The sequence below is a fragment of the Melanerpes formicivorus genome, unplaced genomic scaffold, assembly GCF_026170545.1.
Source record: "Melanerpes formicivorus ecotype bairdi unplaced genomic scaffold, bMelFor1.0.p_v2 SCAF_77, whole genome shotgun sequence".
NCBI lineage: Eukaryota > Metazoa > Chordata > Aves > Piciformes > Picidae > Melanerpes > Melanerpes formicivorus.
The window spans coordinates 1,778,698-1,802,137 of NW_027142429.1; the positions used below are offsets into that span (position 1 = coordinate 1,778,698).

Sequence of the window (23,440 nt, forward strand, 5' to 3'; positions counted from 1 at the left end):
CCAGGGAGGCTGTGGCTGCTCCCTCCCTGGAGGTGTTGAAGGCCAGGCTGGATGAGGCCTTGAGCAAGCTGGGCTGGTGGGAGGTGTCCCTGCCCATGGGAGAGGGTTGGCACTGGATGATCTCGAAGGTCCCTTCCAACCCAATCCACTCTGTGGTCTAACTTTAGGTTATGGTTGGACTCAGTGATCTTTTCCAGCCAGGTGATACTGCCATCACTGAGTGAGCCTGGAAGATGCTCTGGGCTGGAGCACCGCTGGGGCTGCCGGGGACTTGCCAGGCTCCCCATCCCGTGCCGTGGGAACCTGCCGCGCAGCGCCGCGGCCCCCGCTGGAGGCTGCTGCCGCTTCCTTCCATTCTGCGCCCGGCTTTCCGGAGCCGATGGGCCGCGAACAATGCAGCCTGAGCACAGCACCTTCCCCGGGCAGCCCGGGCCCCGCAGGCGAGCTGGCCGCGGCGACACGCAGCCGGAGCTCGCTTCCTGCCATTGTCCTGCCAGGCTCCGCCGCGCTCCGGGACAAAAGGCAGCGGCGGAGCTCGCCCCAGGAGCCCAGCGCTGCGGCCACGACGTGCGCTGCAAACGGCCTCCTCCCGGCGAGGGCCGCGGGAGAGGGATGCAGCAAGGGGGAACGGCCTCACGATGCACCAGGGAAGGTCAGGGGTGGACATCAGGAGATGGTTTGTCACTGAAAGGGTCGTCAGGCACCGGAAGAGGCTGCTCAGGGAGATGAGGGAGTCAGTGTTCCTGGAGGGGTTTCAAAGTCCTGTAGAGGTGGTGCCTGGGGATAGGGCTTAGGGGTGGACTTGGTAGAGTAAGGTTAGTGGCTGGACTCAGTGATCTTTTCCAAGCTAATTAATGATTAACCCCCATGGATCAGTACAGGCTGGGAGCTGACCTGTTGGGAGAGCAGCTCCAGGAAAAAGGAGCTGGGAATCCTGGTGGATTCATGCATGCCCATGAGCCAGCATGTGCCCTCATGGCCAGGAAGGCCAAAGGCATCCCAGGGTGCATCAAGAAGGTGGCCAGCAGGTCAAAGGAGGAGAAGTTCTCCTCCCCCTCCACTCTGCCCTGATGAGGCCACATCTGGAGCAATGTGTCCAGTTCTGGGCTTCCCAGTTCCAGCAGGACTGGGACTTGCTGGAGAGGGTACAGCAAAGGGCTACAAAGGTGCTGAGGGCACTGCAACATCTCTGATGAGGAGAGACTGAGAGAATTGGAGCTTTTTAGTCTGGGAAAGAGCAGCCTGAGAGGGATCTCATCAATGCTGATCAATATTTAAAGGGTGGGTGTCAGTAGCATGGGGCCAGGATTATTTCAGCACAAGGGGCAATAGGCTCAAACCTGAACATAAGAAGTCTCATCTAAACATGAGGAGGAACTTCTTGAGTGTGAGGGTGCTGGGCAGCCCTGGAGCAGTCTGCCCAGAGAGGTGGTGGAGTCTCCACCTCTGGAGACATTCAAAACCTGCCTGAACATGTTCCTGTGTGGCTGCCCTGGCTGCCCCCTGCCTTGGCAGGGGGGTTGGACTCAGTGATCTCCAGAGGTCCCTTCCAGCTGCTAACATTCTCCCTTGCTAACTGCTAACAACCTCCCTTCAGGTTGTTGTAGACAGCAATAAGGAGGCTCAGAGGAGACCTTACTGCTGTCTACAGCTACCTGAAGGGAGGTTGTAGCCAGGTGGGGGTTGGTCTCTTCTCCCAGGCAAGAAGCACCAGGACACAGTCTCAAGCTGTGCCAGGGGAGGTTTAGGCTGGAGCTTCGGAAGAAATTCTTCCCAGCAAGAGAGATTGGCCATGGGAATGTGCTGCCCAGGGAGGTGGTGGAGTCCCCATCCCTGGAGGTGTTTAGGAAGAGCCTGGATGAGGCACTTGGTGCCATGGTTGAGTTGATCAGATGGTGCTGGGTGATAGGCTGGGCTTGATGATATCTGAGGTCTTTTCCAACCTGGTTAATTCTATTCTATTCTATTCTATTCTATTCTATTCTATTCTATTCTATTCTATTCTATTCTATTCTATTCCATCCCATCCCATCCCATCCCATTCCATCCCATCCCATCCCATCCCATCCCATCCCATCCCATCCCATCCCATCCCATTCATTCTGTGATTTTGTGAGGAGGGGAGCAGGGAGGCATGCTGGGCAGGATGGCATTAGAAGGGCCAACAAAAGAAGCCCCTCTGAAATGGTCCCTGAGGGACAAACCCCCCAGCCCCCCGGTGGATGCTGTGGACCTGCTGCCGAGGAGGTGTCACTGGTGCTTAGCAGCTTAGTGCTGCTGCTGCAGGGGATCCACGGGAGACCTGCACATCACTTTCCTGCTCCAGAAACCTTGGAGGGTTTCACTGAACAAGGCAAAAGGCACAGCCCAACAGTTTCAATCAGAATCAACAACCAGGCTGGAAGAGACCTCCGAGATCATCAAGTCCAACCGATCACCCAACCCTACCTAATCAACTCGCCCGTGGCACTGAGTGCCTCATCCATCGTCTGCACTGGACAGGAGAGGAGCACCTCTGCTGAAAGCCACCCACCAGACCAGCCCCAAGCGCGCAGCTGGGGGCGCTCCGGGGCAGCGGGGAGCATGGAGCCAGCCCGGTGCCGGGAGCTGCGCACTCCCCGGCCGCACGCACGGGGGCGCTGTGAAACCTCTTCCAGCAGCCTCGCCGCCGGCAGCTCCAACGGGACGCCCTCAGGCTGCACTGCCGCCGTCACCACCTCCCCGCCTCCGTGCCGGGCAGAGCGGGTGTGCCTGCCACGCAGGTGTCCTGTCTGGCTAGGATCTGGCCAGGGGGCTCACCCCCGGCATACGTCGCTGGCATCAGCCTCCAAGGGGGTTTGGGCTGCCCAGCAGCCCCATCTGATCAGCCTGTCAGACCTGCAAGGGATCCATCCCACCAGCTGGCTGGGGACTCTGTGCCCCAGGAAACAGCATCAGAGGTGACCCCTCTCCAGCAGCACAAGCCTGGCAGGGAGAGGGTAACTTCATCCCAGCTTTACCGTCATGGAAGTGTTTGGGTTGGAAAAGCCCTCCAAGATCATCCAGTCCAAGCATCAACCCAACACCACCCTGGCCACAGTGCCACACCTCCAGGGATGGGGACTCCACCCCCCTCCCCCCGGCCAGCCTGTTCTGCTGTGCTTGGTGGCATGCAGGGCTTAGTACCAGCCCCTCCTGCCCAGGAGCCATGGAGCAGCATGGGGTGTGGTCCTGAGCTCTGTCTGCAAGGGGGTTCTGAGCAGCATGACACAGTCCTCAGCCATGCAACAAAGTCCTGAGTCGTGCAGCATGGCCCTGGGCAATGCAATGAGGTCCTGAGCCATGCAACGAGGTCCTGAGCCATGCAACATGACTCTGGGCAATGCAATGAGGTCCTGAGCCATGCAACAAGGTCCTGAGACATGCAAGAAGGTCCTGAGCCATGCAACATGACCCTGGGCAATGCAATGAGGTCCTGAGCCATGCAACAAGGTCCTGAGCAATGCAACAAGGTCTTAAGCCATGCAACATGACCCTGGGCAATGCAATAAGGTCCTGAGCCATGCAACATGACCCTGGGCAATGCAATGAGGTCCTGAGCCATGCAACAAGGTCCTGAGCCATGCAACAAGGTCCTGAGCCATGCAACATGACCCTGGGCAATGCAATGAGGTCCTGAGCCATGCAACGAGGTCCTGAGCCATGCAACATGACCCTGGGCAATGCAATGAGGTCCTGAGCCATGCAACAAGGTCCTGAGCCGTGCAACATGACCCTGGGCAATGCAATGAGGTCCTGAGCAATGCAACGAGGTCCTGAGCCATGCAACATGACCCCAGGCAATGCAATGAGGTCCTGAGCCATGCAACAAGGTCCTGAGCCATGCAACATGGCCCTGGGCAATGCAATGAGGTCCTGAGCCATACAAGGAGGTCCTGAGCCAAGCAATACAGCCCCAAGCAGAGCAGTGCCCACAGCCACTGGCAGAGCTCAAGCTGGCATGAGCTTGGCTGGGCAGAGCAGGGTGCAGGTCCCTCAGCAGCCAGCCAGGGAGAGCAGGAGAAGCAGCACACTGCTCACCCCCAGCCTGTGCCCTGGCACATGGTTTCCTGCAGAAGCACAGCCCAGGCAAGCTCTGCTCAGGGGGCGCAGGGAGCAGCCGAGGGTCAGGGCTTGTGAGCAGAGGCCAGCCCCGTTCTGAGCTCCTCCTCCCTCGCTGCTCCTCCCCTCTGCTTGCCAGGGTCAGAAGTCGCTGCTGACCTCAACCTGTTCCTGAGACAGGCCCCCCCAGAAGGTCACAGCCCTGTGAGAGGCTGGCAAGGCAGAAAGCCTCCCTGCTCCTGGCATCCCCGAGCACATCAGGGACTGTCTGTCCCTGGAGGATCTCTGGGGCCTGGCTGTTTCCTGTCCCCACTGCTGTGGGCAGCCCTTTGCTAGTGCAGACCCCCAGGGGCACCTCACATTCCACAGGTCTCAGCAGCTCTCCAGGACATGGGAGCCTGCAGGATCTGGCTCCACTGGTGGGAGATGCCCACCTACACTGGCTCTGGGTGACATCCCCTGGGTGCTAAGCATCTCCCAGAGCTGAGTACCAATGACAGAGACCTTCCTGGCTCCTCAGACAGCAGCTTTGCTGTGGCCATAGGGAGAGGGGCCATGTGTGGTGCTGAGGGAGATGGTCCAGCACCAGACTTGCTGGAGTTAGAGAATCATAGAACCATAGACTTGTTTGGGCTGGAAAGGCCCTTGGAGATCATTCTGAGCACCAACCCAACCCCACCATGGCCATCAAACCATATCCCCAGGTGCCATGGCCACACATTTCTTCAACACCTCCAGGGATGGGGACCCCACCACCTCCCTGGGCAGCCTCTGCCAATCCCTGACCACTCTTGAAGCATAGAAAACTTTCCTTCTCCCCAACCTGGCCCTCCCCTGGCACAATTCCAGGCCATTTCCTCTCCCCTGAGACTAGGGAGAAGAGCCCAGCCCCCAGCTCACTGCAACCTCCTGTCAGGGAGCTGTAGAGAGCAATGAGGTCTCCCTCAGCCTCCCCTTCTCCAGACTCCTAAAGGTCCTTTCCAGCTGAACCAGTCCTCTGGTTCTGTGCCAGGAGACCCCAGGAGCTCCTCTATCCCCACAGCCAGGCCGGAGCTGGCTGCCCCCCGTTACCTTCCTGTGGCCGGAGAAGAGCAGGGCGAGCTGGTGGATGGAGCCTCCATTTTTGGTGAGCTCTTTCTTGAGGGTCCTGGGGGAGGGCAGGGCCCAGTGGCCCTGGGTGCTGTGGCTGTCAGAGCAGTTGAGGGTGGTGTCAGAGGTGAAGCAGTGGCTCCTGGTGTCCTGCAGCAGGCTGCCCTCGCTGTGGGTGCGGCGCCGCAGGGAGCTCTGCACGCTCAGGGTGTAGCCGGGCTGGGAGGTCTCGATCATGCTGCTGCGCTTCGCCTCCTTCCTCTCCAGGTACTGCTCGTCACTGTCCTCCTCCTCCTCATCTTCCTCCTCCTCCTCATCCTCCTCCTCCTCCTGCTCCCCCTCCCCGTCCGTGGTGCTGCCGGCCAAGCCCGAGGCGCTCTGGCTGAAGGTGCTGTCGAGCCGCAGCTCAGGGATGACGAAGGCTGGCACGAGGCTGGGCTGCTCCTCTCCCCTCTTGGTGCCCACAGGCTGCTTGGCCGCCAGGAGAGGACCCTGGGTGGCTCCCAGAGCTTCCCAGGGCTCAGCCAGAGCCGGTGCCTTTGCTGCCAGAGGAGCATCACCTGCTGCTGCCTTCCCATCCTCCGAGTGCATCTGTCCTGGTTTCTCAGTGTCCGTCTCCAGCATCTGCCCAGAAGAGAGGATGAAGGATGAAGGCAGAGGCATCCCAGATCTCTCACTGGCTGCCTTTCTGCTCCTGATACCCCAGCCACAAGGCTGGCACCGATTTGTGCAGCCCTGGCAGTGCTCTGCTGGGGTTGGTCAGCATCATGCCCATGTGCCCAGGTGGTGGCAGGTCACCCATCACTCCCACAGCACCCAGGCCTGGTGCTGATCCCTGGCTCCCTCCAGCAGCAGGGGGCTGGTGGGGGTGGGGCAGGAGTGGGATGGAGCCACTAAGCTCCTACCTCAGACCAGGTGGCACTGGGGGGTTTGGAGGGAAGCAGTGGGGCTGGTGGCACACAGAGCTAGCATCATCCTTACCCCAACAGCTCCACTGGGCCCCTCTCAGCTGCTGGGGGGGCTCAGCCCTGCAGACACCTTCCTGAGGTGAGCAGAGCAGCAGAGCAAACCAGCAGCTCTCATCCAGCAGCTCCAGGCTGTTAAATGCAGAAGGGCAGTGCCAGGCTGTTGCTGCCCAGGCTCTGCCCAGCCACAGCCACCAGCAGCTCAGCTCCCCAGGCACTGCCCCAGCTGTGGGGCTGCCCATGGCCACCCCACAGAATCAACCAGGTTGGAAGAGACCTCCAAGGTCATCAAGTCCAACTGATCACCAACCCCAACTAATCAACCAGACCTTGGCCCTGAGTGCCTCATCCATGCCCTGCACAGATGGGGCTCAGCAAAACCTCAATCACTCCCAGGTTTAGAGCTGGGTTTTGCCAGCTTTCCTCTGCAGCTGGGAAAGGCCTAAGCAAGCTCTGCCCTTTCAGAGGGCTGCCTGAACATGAGCCTGCAGTGTGCCCAGGTGGCCAAGAAGGCCAAGGGCATCCTGACCTGCATCAGGAACAGTGTGGCCAGCAGGAGCAGGGAAGTCCTTGTGCCCTGTGCTCAGCACTGCTGAGGCCACACCTTGAGTCCTGTGTCCAGTTCTGAGCTCCTCAGTTTAAGAAGGACATTGAGAGACTTGAAGGTGTCCAGAGAAGGGCAAGAAAGCTGGGGAGGGGTCTGGAGCACAGCCCTGTGAGGAGAGGCTGAGGGAGCTGGGGTTGCTTAGCCTGGAGAAGAGGAGGCTCAGGAGGCCCAGGCTGCCCAGGGCAGTGGTGGAGTCCCCATCCCTGGAGGGATTCCAAAGCTGGGTAGCTGTGGTGCTGAGGGCCATGGTTTGGTGGTGCCCTGGCAGTGCTGGGTTAAGGGTTGGACCTGATGCTCTGAAAGGTCCTTTCCAATCTAAAGGGCTCCATGGTTCTAAAGCATGGCAGATTTCCCCAAGGCTGCCTGAGTCCAGTGCCACAGCCAGCTGCCTCCTGGCAGCCCACAGAGGAGCTCACCCACAGCCACCTGGACCTTGTCCTTTTCTGTCACACCAAGGGTCCTCTTTTCCCCATCAGCACAGAGAGGACCTGCACTGTGACCTTGCAGCCACAGGCAGCAACCTGGCATCACCAGAACTGCCTCAGAGAGTCTGGAGACTAAAATCACAGCAAGTTAGGGGTTGGAAGAGACCTCTGGAGAGCATCCAGTCCAACTCCCCTGCCAGAGCAGGATCACCTAAAGCAGATCACACAGGAACATGTCCAAGCTGGCCTTGAAAGTGTCCAGAGATGGAGACTGCAGCACCTCTCTGGGCAGCCTGCTCCATGGCTCTGCCACTCTCACAGCACACAAGTTCCTCCTCATGTTCAGAAGGAGCTTCCTGTGTTCAGCTTTGTGCCCAACACCTCTTGTCCTGTCTCTGGGGACCACCAAGAAGAGTCTGGCCTCACCTTCCTGCCACCCACCCTCAGATATTTGTAAGCACTAACAAGATCCCCCTCAGCCTGCAGGCTAAGCAGCCCCAGCCCTCAGCCTCTCCTCATCAGAGCTGTTCCAGTGCCCTCAGCACCTCTCTGGCCCTGTGCTGGACTCTCTCCAGGAGTTCTTTGTCCTTCTTGAGCTGGGGAGCCCAGGACTGGACACAGTAGTCCAGATGTGGTCTCACCAGGGAAGAGTAGAGGAGTAGGAGAATCTCCCTTGCCCTGCTGGCCACACTCCTCTTCATGCACCCCAGGAGCCCATTGACCTCCTTGGCCACCAGGGCACTTTGCTGTCCCATGGAGAACTTACTGTCACAGTCTCACAGTATCACTAGGGTTAGAAGAGACCTCAAAGATCATCGAGTCCAGCCTGGCACCACAGACCTCATTGTCCACCCACAGGTGGACCCCACTCCCAGGTCCTTCTCCTCAGGGCTGCTCTCCAACAGCTCAGCAGACAATTCAGAGCCCATCCTGTCCTCAGCCCTCTGCCACCTCTGCCCCATCCCCAAGGCAGGCAGGGGACACTCACTTTACAGAATCACAGAACTGTCAGGGCTAGAAGGGAGCTCAAGGCTCAGCCAGTCCCAACCCCCCTGCCATGGGCAGGGACACCTCACACTGCAGCAGGTTGCTCACAGCCACCTCCAGCCTGGCTGCAAACACCTCCAGGCAGGAGGCTTCCACCACCTCCCTGGGCAGCCTGTGCCAGGCTCTCACCACCCTCATGGGGAACAACTTCTTCCTAACATCCAATCTCTCCTCTTGCTTGGATCCACCCCCCCTCCCCCCCAGTCCTACCACTCCCTGGCACCCTCAAAACTCCCTCCCCAGCTTTCTTGCAGCCCCCTCCAGGTACTGGAAGGCCACAGTAAGGTCTCCTGGGAGCCTTCTCTTCCCCAGACATTTTGCCCCACCCCTGGGGCTGCTTCCCTCCCCGCTGGCATCTTCTTGTCCAAGGGCATTTCCAGAGCCTCTGTGCCAGAGCTGCTGCTGGCACCGGCGTGTGCTGTAATGCTGCTGCTGTCTGATTGCTATCACAATCACTGTCATCATTAGTGCTTGAGATAATGAGAGGCAAAGCCCACCGGGCGCTGAGCGCGCTGCCTGCCTGCGAGGCTGCCCTCGCCCCCGCGGCTCCCTCCTGCCCCCTCCTGCTGCTGCATGCTGCTGGTTGCCCACATCAGATAAGGCCCCACAGAGGAAATGAACAGGCTCCCTCCAAATGAGAGCCATCTGGGGATTCAATTACATCTCCTCAGCTAATTCGATCACGGAGGGGCTGAGCAGCAGCCCCAGCACCGCGGCAGCTTTCCAGCCTGGGCTGAGAGCAGCCCCGGGGCTGTCCAAGTGTGCTCCCAGCCCGGCCTGCAGCTGAGCTCTGCTGAACATCACACAGTCATGGAATGGGTTGGGTTGGAAGGGACCTCAAAGATCAGCCAGTTCCAATCCCCCTGCCCTGGGTAAGGACACTTCCCCCCAGCCCAGCCTGCTCAAGGCCTCATCCAGCCTGGCCTTCAACACCTCCAGGCAGGAGGCAGCCACAGCCTCCCTGGGCAGCCTGTGCCAGAGTCTCCCCAGCCTCACTCTCAACAATTTCTTCCTCCTCTCCACTCTCAGTCTCCCCTCTCCCAGCTCAAAGCCATTGTTCCTCATCCTGGCACTCCCAGCCCTTGGCCAGAGTCCCTCCCCAGCTCTCCTGGAGCCCCTGCAGGTACTGAAGGGTCTCCCTGCTCTAGGGTCTCCCTGGAGCCTTCTTTTCACCGGATGGTCAGGGAGAGCCAGGGAAGGAAGGTGGCAGTGATGCCATCCCAGCCAGCCAGCAAACCTGATCATGGCACCAGGGACTACACCAGCATGAAGCCAAGGGCCAGCTTGCTGTGCAAAGATGATCTGGGCCAGCAAGGACAGGGATGCAGTCAGGGCTCCTCATCATCACTGCAGCCAAGGGGCTGCTGGAGGAGGCAGTAGATGGAAGCAGTGCTGATCCTGAAAGGTGCTGCCCTTCCACCCTAAAGACTCATCCAAACCATCCCATGCTCTTGTTGCTGCCTGCCTCCTCCCTCTCCCTTGGTGAGATGTAGTAGCTCAGGAGCCAGCAGCCAACATCTGGATCTCCATCCTCAACATCTTGATCTCACTCTTCTCAACATCTGGGTCTCCTTGCTCTCAACATTGGGCTGTCCCTATCCTCAAGATGCAGTTTCCCTGTCCTCAGCACCTGCATCTTCCCATCCCTAACATCTGGGTTCCCCTGTCCTGAGCTGGGAAGGCCTTGGGGCTTTCCTGCATTCCCCTGGAGCACCTCACACATCCCTGTTTCAGGTTCTGTTTCAGGCACCATGTCCCATGAAGGGGAAGAGAAAGCAGCACAGGGCTGCCTCCAAGCCCCAGGATGGCTCTAGGGGTAATTTAGGGAAGGGAAATGATAGGTCTGAGACCAGAGCACAAGCAGCAGAGTCTCTAACAGTGACCTCCTCATTGAACAAGGATGAACAAACCCCCCCAAAAAAAGAGCCAAACATTGCCCTGTCTGCTCCAGCACCCTCAATTTCTGCCCCTGTGGCCACTTCCTGCACTCCTTCTGCCTCTGGAGTCGCTCAATGACTCAAAGGTCTTCATGAAACCAAGAGGGGGGAGAAGCTCTGCAAACCCTCTGCTCTGCAGGCTGCAATTAGATCAGCTTCCTTCTAGCTGCTGCTGTGCTGATTTCCCAGCAGAGCACATTTCCAGGAGCAGATGTGGGTTTGTCAGCACAGCCTCAACTTCTCCAGCCCTTCTCCAAACACAGCCTGCCCTTTCTGGTGGCCCACAGCCAGGGCTCCCAGCTGGGACAGCAGCAGCCACAGGGAGCTCAGCCGGGGGCTGAAGCCTGCATTGGCCTTCCCCTGGTGCTGCCAGGAGTGCTGTGCTCTGTGGCACCCCCTGGAAGCCCCAGCTCTGGGAGGGCAGGGAGGTTGTTGAGGCTCTCAGCTTCTGAGAGATTCATAGAATCATGGAATGGGTTGGGGTGGAAGATCATCCAGTGCCAACCCCCTGCCATGGGCAGGGACACCTCCCCCCAGCCCAGCTTGCTCAAGGCCTCATCCAGCCTGGCCTCAAACACCTCCAGGCAGGAGGCAGCCACAGCCTCCCTGGGCAACCTGCTCCAGTCTCTCCCCAGCCTCACTCTCAATAATTCCTTCCTCCTCTCCACTCTCAGTCTCCCCTCTCCCAGCTCAAAGCCATTGTTCCTCATCCTGGCACTCCCAGCCCTTGGCCAAAGTCCCTCCCCAGCTCTCCTGGAGCCCTTCAGCTACTGGAAGGCTGCTCTGAGGTCTGCCTGGAGCCTTCTTTTCTCCAGACTGAACAGTCCCAACTCTCCCAGCCTGTCCCCACAGGCTGTCCCAGCCAGTCCCCCTCTGATCATCTTTGTGGCCTCCTCTGGAGCCTCTCCAGCAGCTCCAGGTCCTTCTTGTGCTGGGGACACCAGAACTGGAGGCAGTGCTGCAGGTGGGGTCCTGGAGCTGCTGTGGCTCAAGTAACATCTGGACACAAGAAAACTGAATTCAGCCTTTGCTGGCTCCTGGTGTTGGTGCTTGGGTTTTCCCCCTGGCACCTTGTGCTAGGGAGGAGGAGGCTGAGCACACCTCAAGTGCCCTGCAGCCACACAGCTCCTCAGCCAACATCAGGGGCTGGGAAAAGCAGGAAAATCCTTGCAGGTGTTGGGGTGTTGGGCATCAAGGTGAGCAGGTCAGTGAAGGCTATGCTGCCCTGACTGTGCTCCCCTCCAGGAGGAGTTCATAGACCTCTCAAGATACTGCTGCAGAGATGCTCTCATAGGGCACCCCCAGCCCATGGCAGCCCCATCCTCCACCTGTCCCACGGAAGAACCTCTCTGGCTGCTGCTGCTCTTCAATCTACCTTTGCTCAGAGCAGCCTCTTCTGTACCCAGAAGTGTTGAACTCTGGGGGAATGAGAAGTCCCTCTGCAGGGGGATTCTGGGGAGGACACAGCCAGCTTTGCTACTGGCAGTGTTCCCTCTGTGGAGCTAACATCCCCCTCAGGACAGATGGGGTGTGGGGAAACTACAGGCTGGGGGCAGAGTGGCTGAGAGCAGCCAGGCAGAGAGGGACCTGGGGGTGCTGGTTGACAGCTGCCTAAACATGAGCCAGCAGTGTGCCCAGGGGGCCAAGAAGGCCAAGGGCATCCTGGTCTGCATCAGGAAGAGTGTGGCCAGCAGGAGCAGGGAAGTCCTTGTGCCCTGTGCTCAGCACTGCTGAGGCCACACCTTGAGTCCTGTGTCCAGTTCTGGGCTCCTCAGGTTAGGAAAGATGTTGAGCTGCTGGAAGGTGTCCAGAGAAGGGCAAGAAAGCTGGGGAGGGGTCTGGAGCACAGCCCTGTGAGGAGAGGCTGAGGGAGCTGGGGTTGCTTAGCCTGGAGAAGAGGAGGCTCAGGGGAGACCTTCTTGCTCTCTCCAACTCCCTGCAGGGAGGTTGTAGCCAGGTGGGGGTTGGTCTCTTCTCCCAGGCACCCAGCACCAGAACAAGAGGACACAGTCTCAAGCTGTGCCAGGGGAGGTTTAGGCTGGATGTTAGGAAGAAATTCTTCCCAGCAAGAGAGATTGGCCATGGGAATGTGCTGCCCAGGTTGGTGGTGGAATCACCACCACTGGAGGTGTTCAAGAAGAGCCTGGATGAGGCCCTTGGTGCCATGGTTGAGTTGATCAGATGGTGCTGGGTGATAGGTTGGACTGGATGACCTCAAAGGTCTTTTCCAACCTGCTTAATTCTGTGTTCTGAAAGCAGCTCCTACAGAGAGTCACAGAAATGTGCAGGTTGGAGAAGACCTTTAAGGTGACTGAGACCAACTAGAAGCCACCTAGGGAAAATTCAACCCTTCCAGAGCAGCTTTTTGCACAGAGTGGCAGAAACCAGCCACAGTTTCAGCTCACAGCCATGGGGCAAACTGTCCAGAACCATCAGATCACAAACTTCTAAGTGGCTCTGTGACCCCTGCCCAAAACCACTGATGAGGAGCACCTCAGAGCCCTGAAAAGTGACCACCAAGAGCTGAGCAGGCACAGGGCTGCAGGAAACAGCACCTAATGCACAGCACGGGGCTGAGGGGAGGGAAATGGAGCCAGAAACACACAGCAGAGCTGCAGAAAGCTGAGGAAACCTCCATGGGAGTCAGTCTGGAAGAGCATCCCCCAGGCAGCTCTGCTCCTTGTCCTCCCTGAGCTGTGGCTGCTCTGCAAGGCCGACTGGAGCCAAGGACTCTCTGCACAGCAACATTTCCTACCCATTCCCTGCTTCATTACTGAACTGATGAATAATTGATGGGCAGCAATTAGTGCAACAGCAAAAGCAAGCATGGATGTCCAACCCCAAGCAGCAGGATCCAGCAGGACCCCAGGGCAGGCTGGTGGGGGTGGAGAAGTCCTCTGAGGAGACACTTAGGGGGGGTCTGAACCTTCACACCACCCAAAAACCCCTGGGCTTGCCATGTCTGAGAGGCTGTCAGGAGAAGCCCTGCTCTGAGGGAGGAAATGATCCTGTGGCAGCAGGCTGTGCTAATCACATTACTCCATTACTGTCAGCCCCAATTGATTGTGAAGGGACCTGACCAGGGCACTGCCCAGGCTGCTGCTGCTGCCGTGCCCACACTTGGAGCCTCTGCCAGAGCCCTCAGCTCCCTGCAACAGGGCAGTGAACAGGAGCCACAGCTCCATCATAGACCCACAGGGCTTGGAGAGGACCTTCAGGGAGCATCCAGTCCAATCCCCCTGCCAGAGCAGGGTCACCCAGGGCACTGCCCAGGCTGCTGCTGCCTCTGCCAGAGCCCTCAGGTCCCTGCAACAGGGCAGTGAACAGGAGCCACAGCTCCATCATAGACCCACAGGGCTTGGAGAGGACCTCCAGAGACCATCCAGTCCAATCCCCCTGCCAGAGCAGGGTCACCCAGGGCAGGGCACACAGAACATATCCAGGGGTGGTTGGAAGCTCTCCACAGAAGGAGACTCCCCAACCTCTCTGGGCAGCCTGCTCCAGGCCTCCAGCACCCTCACACTAAAGAAGTTTTTCCTCATGTCAAGGTGGAGCTTCCTGGGTTCCAGTCTGTGTCCATTGCCCTTTGTCCTGTCACAGGACACCACCAAAAAGAGCCTGCACCCTTCCTGACACCCACCCCTCAGATATCTGCAAGCATCTGTAAGATCTCCTCTCAGCCTTCTCCTCTCCAGGCTTAACAGCCCCAGGGCTCTCAGCCTCTCCTCATCACAGAGGCTCCAGGTCCTTCATCATCCTCTCCTGTCCCTCTTGAACTGGACACAATGCTCCAAGTGAGGCCTCACCAGGATGTGTGGGAGGGAGCCAGGTCTGTGGGCAGAGCTGGCACCCTGGGTTTTGGTGCAACCACATGGAACAAAACCTCCCCATGCCACGTCCCCAACCCAAGCAGCCAGAGCTAACACAGCCTGAACACCACTGTGCCCATGAGCTGCCAGCCCTGAACTGCAGCTGCCCTGGCAGTCCCATCTCCAGACCCCAACCCACTGCCCAGGGCCCTCCATCCCCATTGAGCTTGTGGGCATGGCCACAGCTCTGACTGCAGTGGTAGGAGCAGGATTTGCTGCTCAGCCCCCAGTGCCAGCAAAGAGAGGGCATCCAAAGGCTCCCAGAGCTGAATGCCCACGCTGTGGCACACTGCAGTGCCACTCCCACAGCCAGAGCCAGCCGCGGCAGAAGGCACAGCTGGGCACAGCCCCAACTTGCAAGGGAGCCTCACCCAAGTCCCCCTGGCTACAAACAGACCCTTCCCTCCCCCCAGGTGCTCCTTACCGACCCTTCAAGCCCAGCCTGCCGGCAAACGAAGCCGGGCAGGAGCCACAGGTTCCCCAGGAGCGAGCAGGGAGCAGCCCGGCACAGAGGTGCAGGGGACCAGCAGCAGAGCCGAGCTGATGCCTTTGCTCTGACGGGAGTCAGCCCTCCCAGGGTCACTCTGCCCAGAGAAGGGTCCAGCCCCTCTGAAAGCAAAACCTACCAAAGGTGGGCTCCCAGGCGCGTCCCAGCCGCGGGGGCTGAGCTCCCATCTCCTCCGGCAGCCCCAGCCCCGACGTGTGCCGGAGCCGCGGCGCCGAGCGCTGAGCGCAGCGCTTGGCTCTGCCCCTGGCTCTGCCCCTGCCGTTATTCATCTGGTGTCAGGAGGCAGCCGAAGCCACCCAGCCGCTCCCGGCCACGGCTCCCTCAGGCCCCTCGGGCTATCTGCGGCTCTGCCAGCAGTCCCTGGAGGTGCTGTGAGCCCCCGAGAGAAGCCTGCTCTGCCGTGAGCACCCCCCGGGGGTCCTGCATCCAGTTCTGGGGCCCCAAAACAAGCCCCAAAGATGTGAGAGAGGAGACTGAGACTGGAGAGGAGGAAGAAATCCTTGAGAGTGAGGCTGGGGAGACTCTGGCACAGGCTGCCCAGGGAGGCTGTGGCTGCCTCCTCCCTGGAGGTGTTGAAGGCCAGGCTGGATGAGGCCTTGAGCAAGCTGGGCTGGGGGGAGGTGTCCCTGCCCATGGCAGGGGGTTGGAATTGGCTGATCTTGAAGGTCCAACCCAACCCAACCCATTCTATGACTCTCAATCTCCCTGAAAGCTGCTGCATTCAGCTCCCCTCCTCCTGCCCCTGAGTGACCCCAAGCCCCAGCCCCACCGCGGTGCCTCCTGCTGCAGGTCACAGCTGGGTTCTTTCGCCTCTGCTCTCAGGGAGGAGGGGCAGCTCCTTTCCCTCTCACCACAGTGGAAGATGCTCTGCAGCATGGTGCTTCACCCTCCACACTGCAATCCCCTACAAGAGGCTCTGCCCAAGCAGGCAGGGCTAGGGGGGAAGGGTGCAGGAGGATGCATGGTCTCCATCCAGGGGACAGCCCAGCACCACCATCTGCCACAAGGGTCCTCTCCTGCCACCCCCACACACACTGGGCTGGGGACACAGCTGCTCCCTCTGCACATTGCTCCTCCTGGTGCTGCACTTTGCTGAGCCAGGCAGGCTGCCCCTCAGCCACCACCACAGCTCTCTGCTGGGGACTCTGCACCACCATGGCTGGGTGGTGCCGAGCTGTGCTTGGCTCTCCTGCAGCATGGGTGCTGGGCACACACATGTCCCCCTGGTCCCAGCCAGGTGCAGGCTTGTGGTGCTCCTGGGCTGGAGCAGGGGAAGTGTGCTGCCTGCTCTTCCTTGCAGGGAGCCACAGCTTTGCAGAGTAGAATCCTTCACCTTGCCCCACTGGACACGGAGCTGAGCTCAGCTACACGATGCCACCACTGGCAGCAGCACCATGGCAGGGCCACCTGGGCACCTGTGGCCAGCACCCATCCTGTCTGCACTGGCCAAGGCAGCTGGGCCTGGGGGGTTTGTGCCTGACCCCTCTGTGAGGCCACCTGGCTGGCTGCAGGTGTGTGGGACACAGGCACACAGCCCAGGGATGTCACCACACTGGGGGTGCTGAGCTGCCCTGAGACTCAGAGCACCCCCAGCCCAGGCTCCCTGGCCTGGTCAGCACGGTGGGGGGCTGGTGCTGAAGGCTCCTGAGATGATGTCTGGGCCACAGACATCCCTGGCAGTGACAAAGCAGAAGGGTGGGCAAGGAGGAAGAGAAATGGATCCTGTCCTTGGCATTCAGCCAGTGGCCTACAGCATCCTTTCCCTGCTAGGGCTGATGTGGTGCTGGGCAGCCAGGGAGTCTCTGCAGGGCTGTGGCAGGGTCCCAGCTTTGTCCTTGTGCAGGATGAGAGAGGTGGCAGCAGGAGCCTGAGCTGAGGCCTTTGTGAAGGACTCATCCCAGCATCACTTACAACAGGACCACGAGGTGGGCACTGGGAGTCACTGCTGCTGTGGTAAGGGAGCAAGCACTGAGGAGATGAGCTGGCAGAGCAGCTCTGCCTGTGCCTGGCACCAACAGGGCTGTGGCACCGAATGGAGGAGTCCCAGATGGTACCAAACCCAACACCAGTGGCTCCAAAGCCAAATGCAATCCTCCTGCAGCTGTGCTGTCCAGCCTTGCCCTGCCACTCCATCAGGAAGGTGCCAGGGGTCATGGAGGCTGAGGGGACCCATGGGGCAAGGATGAAGCCATGCCTCCCACTGCCACCCCAACCTGGGCACCACCACCCAGAGCCCCCTGGCATTCCATGGCATCAGAATCATTTCAGAATGGTTTAATGTTGAGCACATCCTTTGGCTTTGCACAAACATCAGGGTTTGAGTCACCTTTGAAAGGAGTTCCTTGACCTTGGCTTCAGAGCCTGCCCAACAGCCCCACCATGCCAGCTCCCCAAAGCAGGAACCCCCAAACAGGAGAGGAGTGCTCCAGCTGAGCAACCAGCACCCTCCCTCTCTGTGCCAAAGCATTCCAGTGCCCTCCTCAAACCCCAGCAGGGCTGGCTCCAGACCCTCACTCTATGCCTTTGGCCACCCCAGGCAAATGCTCCCAACCCCCCTGGGGCTGCTGGTGCCACTCCTGCCAGCACGCTGCCTCCTGCCACCCTTCTGGGGATTCATCAGAGACAGACCTTCCAGGGTTTGAAGATGCCTCTGGCTGGGCTGGCAGTGCTGGCTGCTGACATGCCCCCTGCACCATGGTACCCTCCTGCTCAGGGTGGGAAGGAGCACTGGGGCCGCTGGGCACGGCCAGCAGAACGGCTCCCAGTGCCAGAGAGACAGGAGCTGGTGCTGGCCTGAGGGGAGAGCTCTGCTCTCCTAATGGCCTCAGAGTGCAGCTCAGCAAAGGAACAGATGAAGCTGAAGCTGTGGCTCTGGGCTGGCCCCATTCTCCCTTCCTGCTCACTTGGCACCCTGCAAGCCAGTGGCACTGGGGTCAAGGAAGAGGCCTGGCCTGGGCTGGCAGCCCCCAGTACCTCCATGGCACCTGGGCCAGCAGCAGGAGCCAACAGGGTTGGAAACTGAGCGTGATGGAGGCAGGGCTCCCTGCTAGGGAGGGGCTAAAGATCCCAGTACCCCAACCCAGCATCCCACCCAGCCCCACACAAACAGCCAGGGGAGCCCCAGCCTCCCTTGGCCCTCTGCTGTGTTGCTGTGATTAGGGCTGGAAGCCAACTGGGGAGCAAGAAGGGAATAATGAGGGGAAAGAGCAGCCCCAGCTGGGAGCAGCTCTGTGGGAAGGGAGCTGGGGGTGCTGGTGGCCAGCAGACTCAGTGTGTGTGAGCAGTGTGCTGCTGCAGCCAGGGCAGCAGGAGGTTGGGGCACAGCACCAAGGGCATCACCAGCAGACATAAAGAAGTCATTGTCCCACTCTGCTCAGCCCTGCTCAGCCCTGCTCAGCCCTGCTCAGCACTGCTCAGCCCTGCTCAGCCCTGCTCAGCCCACCCCTGCAGCATTTGGTGCAGTTTTGGTCCCCACTGTAGAAAATGGAAAGGCCACAAAGATAATCCAAGGGCTGGGAAGCTGCCACATGAGCAGAGGCTGAGGGCTGTTGGTGGCTTCAGCCTGGAGAAGGCTCAGGGGAGACCTTCTCACCATGTTCAAGCATCTAAAGGTGGCTACAAAGAGGCTGGAGGCTGCTGTTGTACAGGGGATCCCACAGAACATGAGAGGGGTGATGAGGACAGGTTGGGGCTCTGAGCAACCTGCTCAGAGGTGTGTGAGGTGTCCCTGCCCATGGCAGGTGGGGTGGAGCTGGCTGATCCTTGAGGTCCCTTCTAGCCCTGACAACTCTGTGACTCTATGATTCTGTGCTGCTGGTGAGATTCTGATTGGACACAAGAGGATAATCCTTCACAGCAAGGACCAGCAGCCCCAGGGCAGTGGTGGAGGCCTCAGCATTAAGACTCAGCTGGCCAGGGCTGGGCCAGCTTCTGTGGGCTGTGCTTTGGCCAAGAGAGGTTGGACCAGATGGTCCTTGAGGTCCCTTCCAACCTGGGATCCCATGGTTCTCTGATGGTGCAGGGACAGTGTCTTCCAGTACTGAAGTGGGCAGAGGTAAACTGGAGCCTGACTCAGGGGGCACAGCCTCTCCAGCCCCACAGCCTCATGGGGTACCTGCAGCAGCCTTGGGCTGTCCTCAGGAGGAAGTTTTTCCAGCTGTGTTCACTGTACTTTGGCTTTACTTCTGTAAGCTGGCTCACAAGGTTCTGCCAGCTGATGCTTTAACCCTCCTTGGGGCAGAACAGGACTCAAGAGGTTCTCCTTCATGTGGGCACCCTGACAGCACAGAGCCAGCACTGGGAGGCTGGGTGGCCAGGGGCAGGCTGGTGCTCTGGGTGCTGTTGTGATGTGCTTGGCCCTGTCCAGGTGCTGACATTGGCATCGTGGCAGTAAAGCAGGCTCTGATGAAGCTCTTGGGCCCCTGCAGCCTTGGCTGTGTAAGCAGGCTCTGGCAGGACACTCTGCAGCACAGCTGGCACAGGCTGGGCACAGGCTGGGCACCAGGGTCCCAGTTGAGGACGGAAGAACTTTGGGCAAAAACAAAGTGAGAAGGTGCCAGCTCCTCCCCTCCTTCCCCAGCAACCAGCCACTCGTGTTCTGACTCTGCTGCTGCTGGGCACAGCCCCCCAGGAACGCTGGAGCAGAGAGAGCTTCACCCTCCCACGGCAGGGCGCTTGGCAGGGCCACCCAGCAGCCCCCGGGCCGTGCCACCCTCCCGAGGGGAAGGGACCCAGTGTGAAGGGAAAGGTCGCTGCTGAAGGCAGCCAGGTGCCGGGGGGGGCAGGGGGGCAGGGTGGGTGAGGGAAAGGAGGCAGGGCTGGGGGGAGGGCTCGGGCTGAGCGTGGGCAGGCTGCCGGCGCCAGGGCCAGCCCCCAGCGGAGCCTGCCCGCGGCGCTGCCTCCGCTCCGGCCGCGCTGCCCCCCGGCCGGCTCTGCCCCCCGGCCGGCTCTGCCCCCGGCCGGCTCTGCCCCCGGCCGGCTCTGCCCCCCGGCCGGCTCTGCCCCCCGGCCGGCTCTGCCCCCCGGCCGGCTCTGCCCCGCGGCCGGCTCTGCCCCCCGGCCGGCTCTGCCCCCGGCCGGCTCTGCCCCCCGGCCGGCTCTGCCCCCCGGCCGGCTCTGCCCCGCGGCCGGCTCTGCCCCCCGGCCGGCTCTGCCCCCCGGCCGGCTCTGCTGGCAGCACTTTGCCTTCCACTCGTCAAGCTCTCCGTGAACAGCGACGGGCACGGCCCAGCGCCTCCTGCCCGGCCAGCCCCTGCCGCCAGGCACCCGCCGAGGCTCCTGCCCCGCACCCGAGCCAGCGCTGCCGGGAAGGGCAGGATCGGTCCACGCCTGCTCGCACCGTCAGCAGCCACGGGAGAGAGAGAGACTGGCAGCCAGGCTGAGGATCCACCACCTCCCACGGGAAACACGGGGCTCCCACGGCCCAAAGTCCACACCACAGAGTCCAGAATTATTTAGCTTAAGGATAATCTATAGAGCCAGCCAGCATCTCCGAGGTAATGTCAGGTCACGGAGCCAGCAGGAAGAGTAATCAGCCGTTCTGAGTGTGGAAGACACAAAGAAACAAGCAGTGAGAATCGGGGCGGTGACAAGCAGGCTGCTGTGCCTCTAACCCTAGCCCTGCCAGGCAAAGCAGCTGGAGCTGGCCCCTGCTCCCTGGCCCTGCTCTGCAGTTCACCATCTCGTCCCTAGCGCTGACCTGGGGCTGGGACAAGCCCACTGCAGCCAGGAGAGGTCACAAACCCTCCCTGCTCTGCAGCTAGGAGAGGTCACAAACCCTCCCTGCTCTGCACCGGGAGAGGTCACAAACCCTCCCTGCTCTGCACCAGAAGAGGTCACAAACCCTCCCTGCTCTGCACCAGGAGAGGTCACAAACCCTCCCTGCTCTGCACCGGGAGAGGTCACAAACCCTCCCTGCTCTGCAGCCAGGAGAGGACACAAAGCCTCCCTGCTCTGCAGCCAGGAGAGGACACAAACCCTTCCTGCTCTGCAGCCAGGAGAGGACACAAACCACTCTGGTGCTCTGCACCACTCAGCCCAAGGAGGCAGCCTGGCTAACTCCAGCAGCTCTTACAGCTGTTCTCACCACAACCATAGAATCACAGAATGGTTTGGGTTGGAAGGAACCTTAAAGATGATCCAATTCCAACCCCCTGCCATAGGCAGGGACACCTCCCACCAGCCCAGCTTGCTCAAGGCCTCCTCCAGCCTGGCCTTCAACATCTCCAGGCAGGAGGCAGCCACAGCCTCCCTGGGCAGCCTGTGCCAGAGTCTCCCCAGCCTCTCTCTCAACAATTTCTTCCTCCTCTCCAGTCTCAATCTGCCCTCTCTCAGCTCAAAGCCATTGCCTGGCACTTTGTCCTGGCACTAAAAGCTCTTGTCAAAAGTCCATCCCCAGCTATCTTGTAGACCCCCTTCAGGTACTGGGATCACATTTCCTCTTCAAGCCCCAGCCCTCCTCCAAGCTCCACACATCCCCATCTGGGGTCATCTGTCACCCAGCTGGGTCACCCTCGTGATGAGTTGTACAGCTCCTCCCTCATCACAGCCAAGGGGCAGGGATCAGACTCCCAGCACAGACCCAGAGCTGAGATGAGAGCAGAGAAGGTTCTGCAGGTGGAGCAAATATCCACAGAACAGCTCCTGTGACCTGCTGCAGCTGCCAGGATGGCTTCAAGACTCAGAGAATCAGAGGATCACAGAATGGTTTGGGTTGGAAGGGACCTTCAAGATCATCCAGTCCCAGCCCACCAGCTCAGCTTGCTCAAGGCCTCATCCAGCCTGGCCTTCAACACCTCCAGGCAGGAGGTAGCCACAGCCTCCCTGGGCAACCTCTGCCACTGTCTCACCACCCTCCCAACAACTTCTTCCTCCTCTCCAGTGTCAATTTGCCCTCTCCCAGCTCAAAGCCATTGTCCCTTGTCCTCTCAGCCAGGTCTTACAGTGGCAGCAAAGAAGCCACTCGAGTCCCATTTCCATGGCTCCTAGACTCCAGAGGCAGAGAGCTGAACCACACTGCCAGCACTTATCCCTGGGGCTCCCCCTGCACTGCCTCTGGCAGAAAAAGCCATTGGGAGCATGGCTGGATCAGCACAGCTGCATCCCTCCTGATTTTCCCTGCCTGCAGCTCCAGAAGGGGCTGCTGCCTGCACTGCCAGCTTGTGTCTCCCAGAACCTGGCAGCTTTGCTCTGAAGCAGCTGCTCTGAAAGCAGCAGCAGCAGCAGCAGCAGCCGTGCCAGCACAGCCCTTGAGCAGAGTGCAGCCTCCAGGCTTGACACTCTCCTCCCTGGAGACACTGCCACAGCTCTGCAGAGCCACATCTTGGGACCAGAAAAACCTTCCCTGGCCAGGCATGGCTCAGGGGGCCTGGAAACCCAAGAGCCCCAAATCTGTCTGAATTCCTGGCACTGTGCAACGCCCCTCTGGCAGTAGGGCCAGCCCAGCCCCTTCTCTCCACATGTGCCCTCCCTGCTGGGGATCCTCTGGCCCATCCAACCCTCTGCTCAGGGCTGGACACAAGGAGAGCACTAACAGAAGCAGTCACAGCTGAGAGGCTGCTGAGGAGCTGCCCTCTGCTCAGACAGAATCCCTTTCTCCTGCTGCAGTGCCCAGCTGGCAGAGGCACATCTCTGCCTGGCACTGAGGCTGTGCTGGTCACCTGCCACGGGGAGTGAAGCCCCTGTGCCCTCAGCTGGGCTCAGCCACAGCGGGCTGAAGCAGTTTGGAAGGCTCTGCTGCTGTGGTTCCTGCTTGGAGCAGAAATGAGCCGTGCCAGGGCTGGCATTTCCAGGTTAATCTGTCTGTTTGCAGAGCACAGACACTGCTCTGTTTCCCTAAATAGCCTGAGGATCAAATGACTGCTGAGCAACAGCCAGGCTAATGGATCACTTCTCCCCAGCCCCTGCTTCCCACCAGCATCCCCAGAGACCTCTGTCCCAGCTGTGGTGCAGAGTGGCCACAGCAGCCCCACCTCCAGCTCTGCCCATGCTCAGCTTCTGCCCACAGCCCAGCCCCGTGTGCTGCCCACCCTGCTCCAAGCCAACCAAGGTCCTCCTCTGCCCGGGAGCTGCAGCCTCACAGGGGGCTGCCCCTTCCTCCCCATGCTGCTCCTGCTCACAGCTCAGGATCAGGCTTGCTCTCAGGTTACATGCTGGGCAGCTCCCACCTTGCTGGGGTAGGAAATGGTGCTAGGAACTCAGTTAAGTGCCTGGGGGTTGCTCTTCTGCCTCCTGGGCACACCTCTCACCAGTGGGATTTCCATCAGCTTCGGTGAGCTGCAGCAAAACCTCCTTGTCACAACCTTGGAGGGGCCACACTGGCTCCCTGCTGCACCTAGGGAGCACCCTCTGGGCTCCTGGGGCACAGAAAAGCCTTGGAAAGGTTTGTGTTGTCCTCTGCAGTATTTTTCCACCCATTCAGTAGCCAGGTCCCTTCCATAGCACGTGGAGCAGACACTCCCTGGGGCTTTGCTCTGAGCCACAGGGTTTGAAGTCCCAGCAGAGAGCCCAAACCCCACACCCTGCCATGAACACAGAGGCTGGTGTGGGGAGGGACGACAGCAACATCACCCAAACAGCACCACAGCACACCCTGATGGAGAGCCACCAACACCTTCCCTTTTAGCATCTCTCTGAGATGCTCAGATCTGACCACATCCCTGCACAGCTTTGCCCCAGAGGATGCCCCAGCCTGTGACTGGATCACACTCAGCCAGGAGCAAAGTCCTGCCAAGCCCCCAGCAGCAGCCCCACGGCAGTCACCCCCCCTGCTGAGCCACCTGGGACCCCCTGGGCAGGCTCTGTGGCATGCCAGCAGGAGTCACCACAGGGACAGAGGAGCCATGGCAGGGCCACCCCCCTGAGCTGCCTGCCCTGGGCTCTCTGCATCCCCAGAGCTGGGCCTGGTAGCAAGGT

At 60.1% G+C, this 23,440-nt stretch overlaps 1 protein-coding gene across 3 annotated transcripts in view; it reads right to left on the reverse strand.

Annotated features, from left to right (window-relative positions):
- RGS3 (regulator of G protein signaling 3) overlaps nt 1-23,440 on the reverse strand; it is a 121,843-nt gene that overhangs the window by 8,639 nt on the left and 89,764 nt on the right. For all 3 annotated transcript variants that reach the window (XM_068164084.1, XM_068164085.1, XM_068164086.1), the window contains one exon: nt 5,152-5,793. In XM_068164084.1, the coding sequence (XP_068020185.1) occupies nt 5,152-5,793 (642 nt within the window). The remainder of the gene's footprint in view (nt 1-5,151; nt 5,794-23,440) is intronic.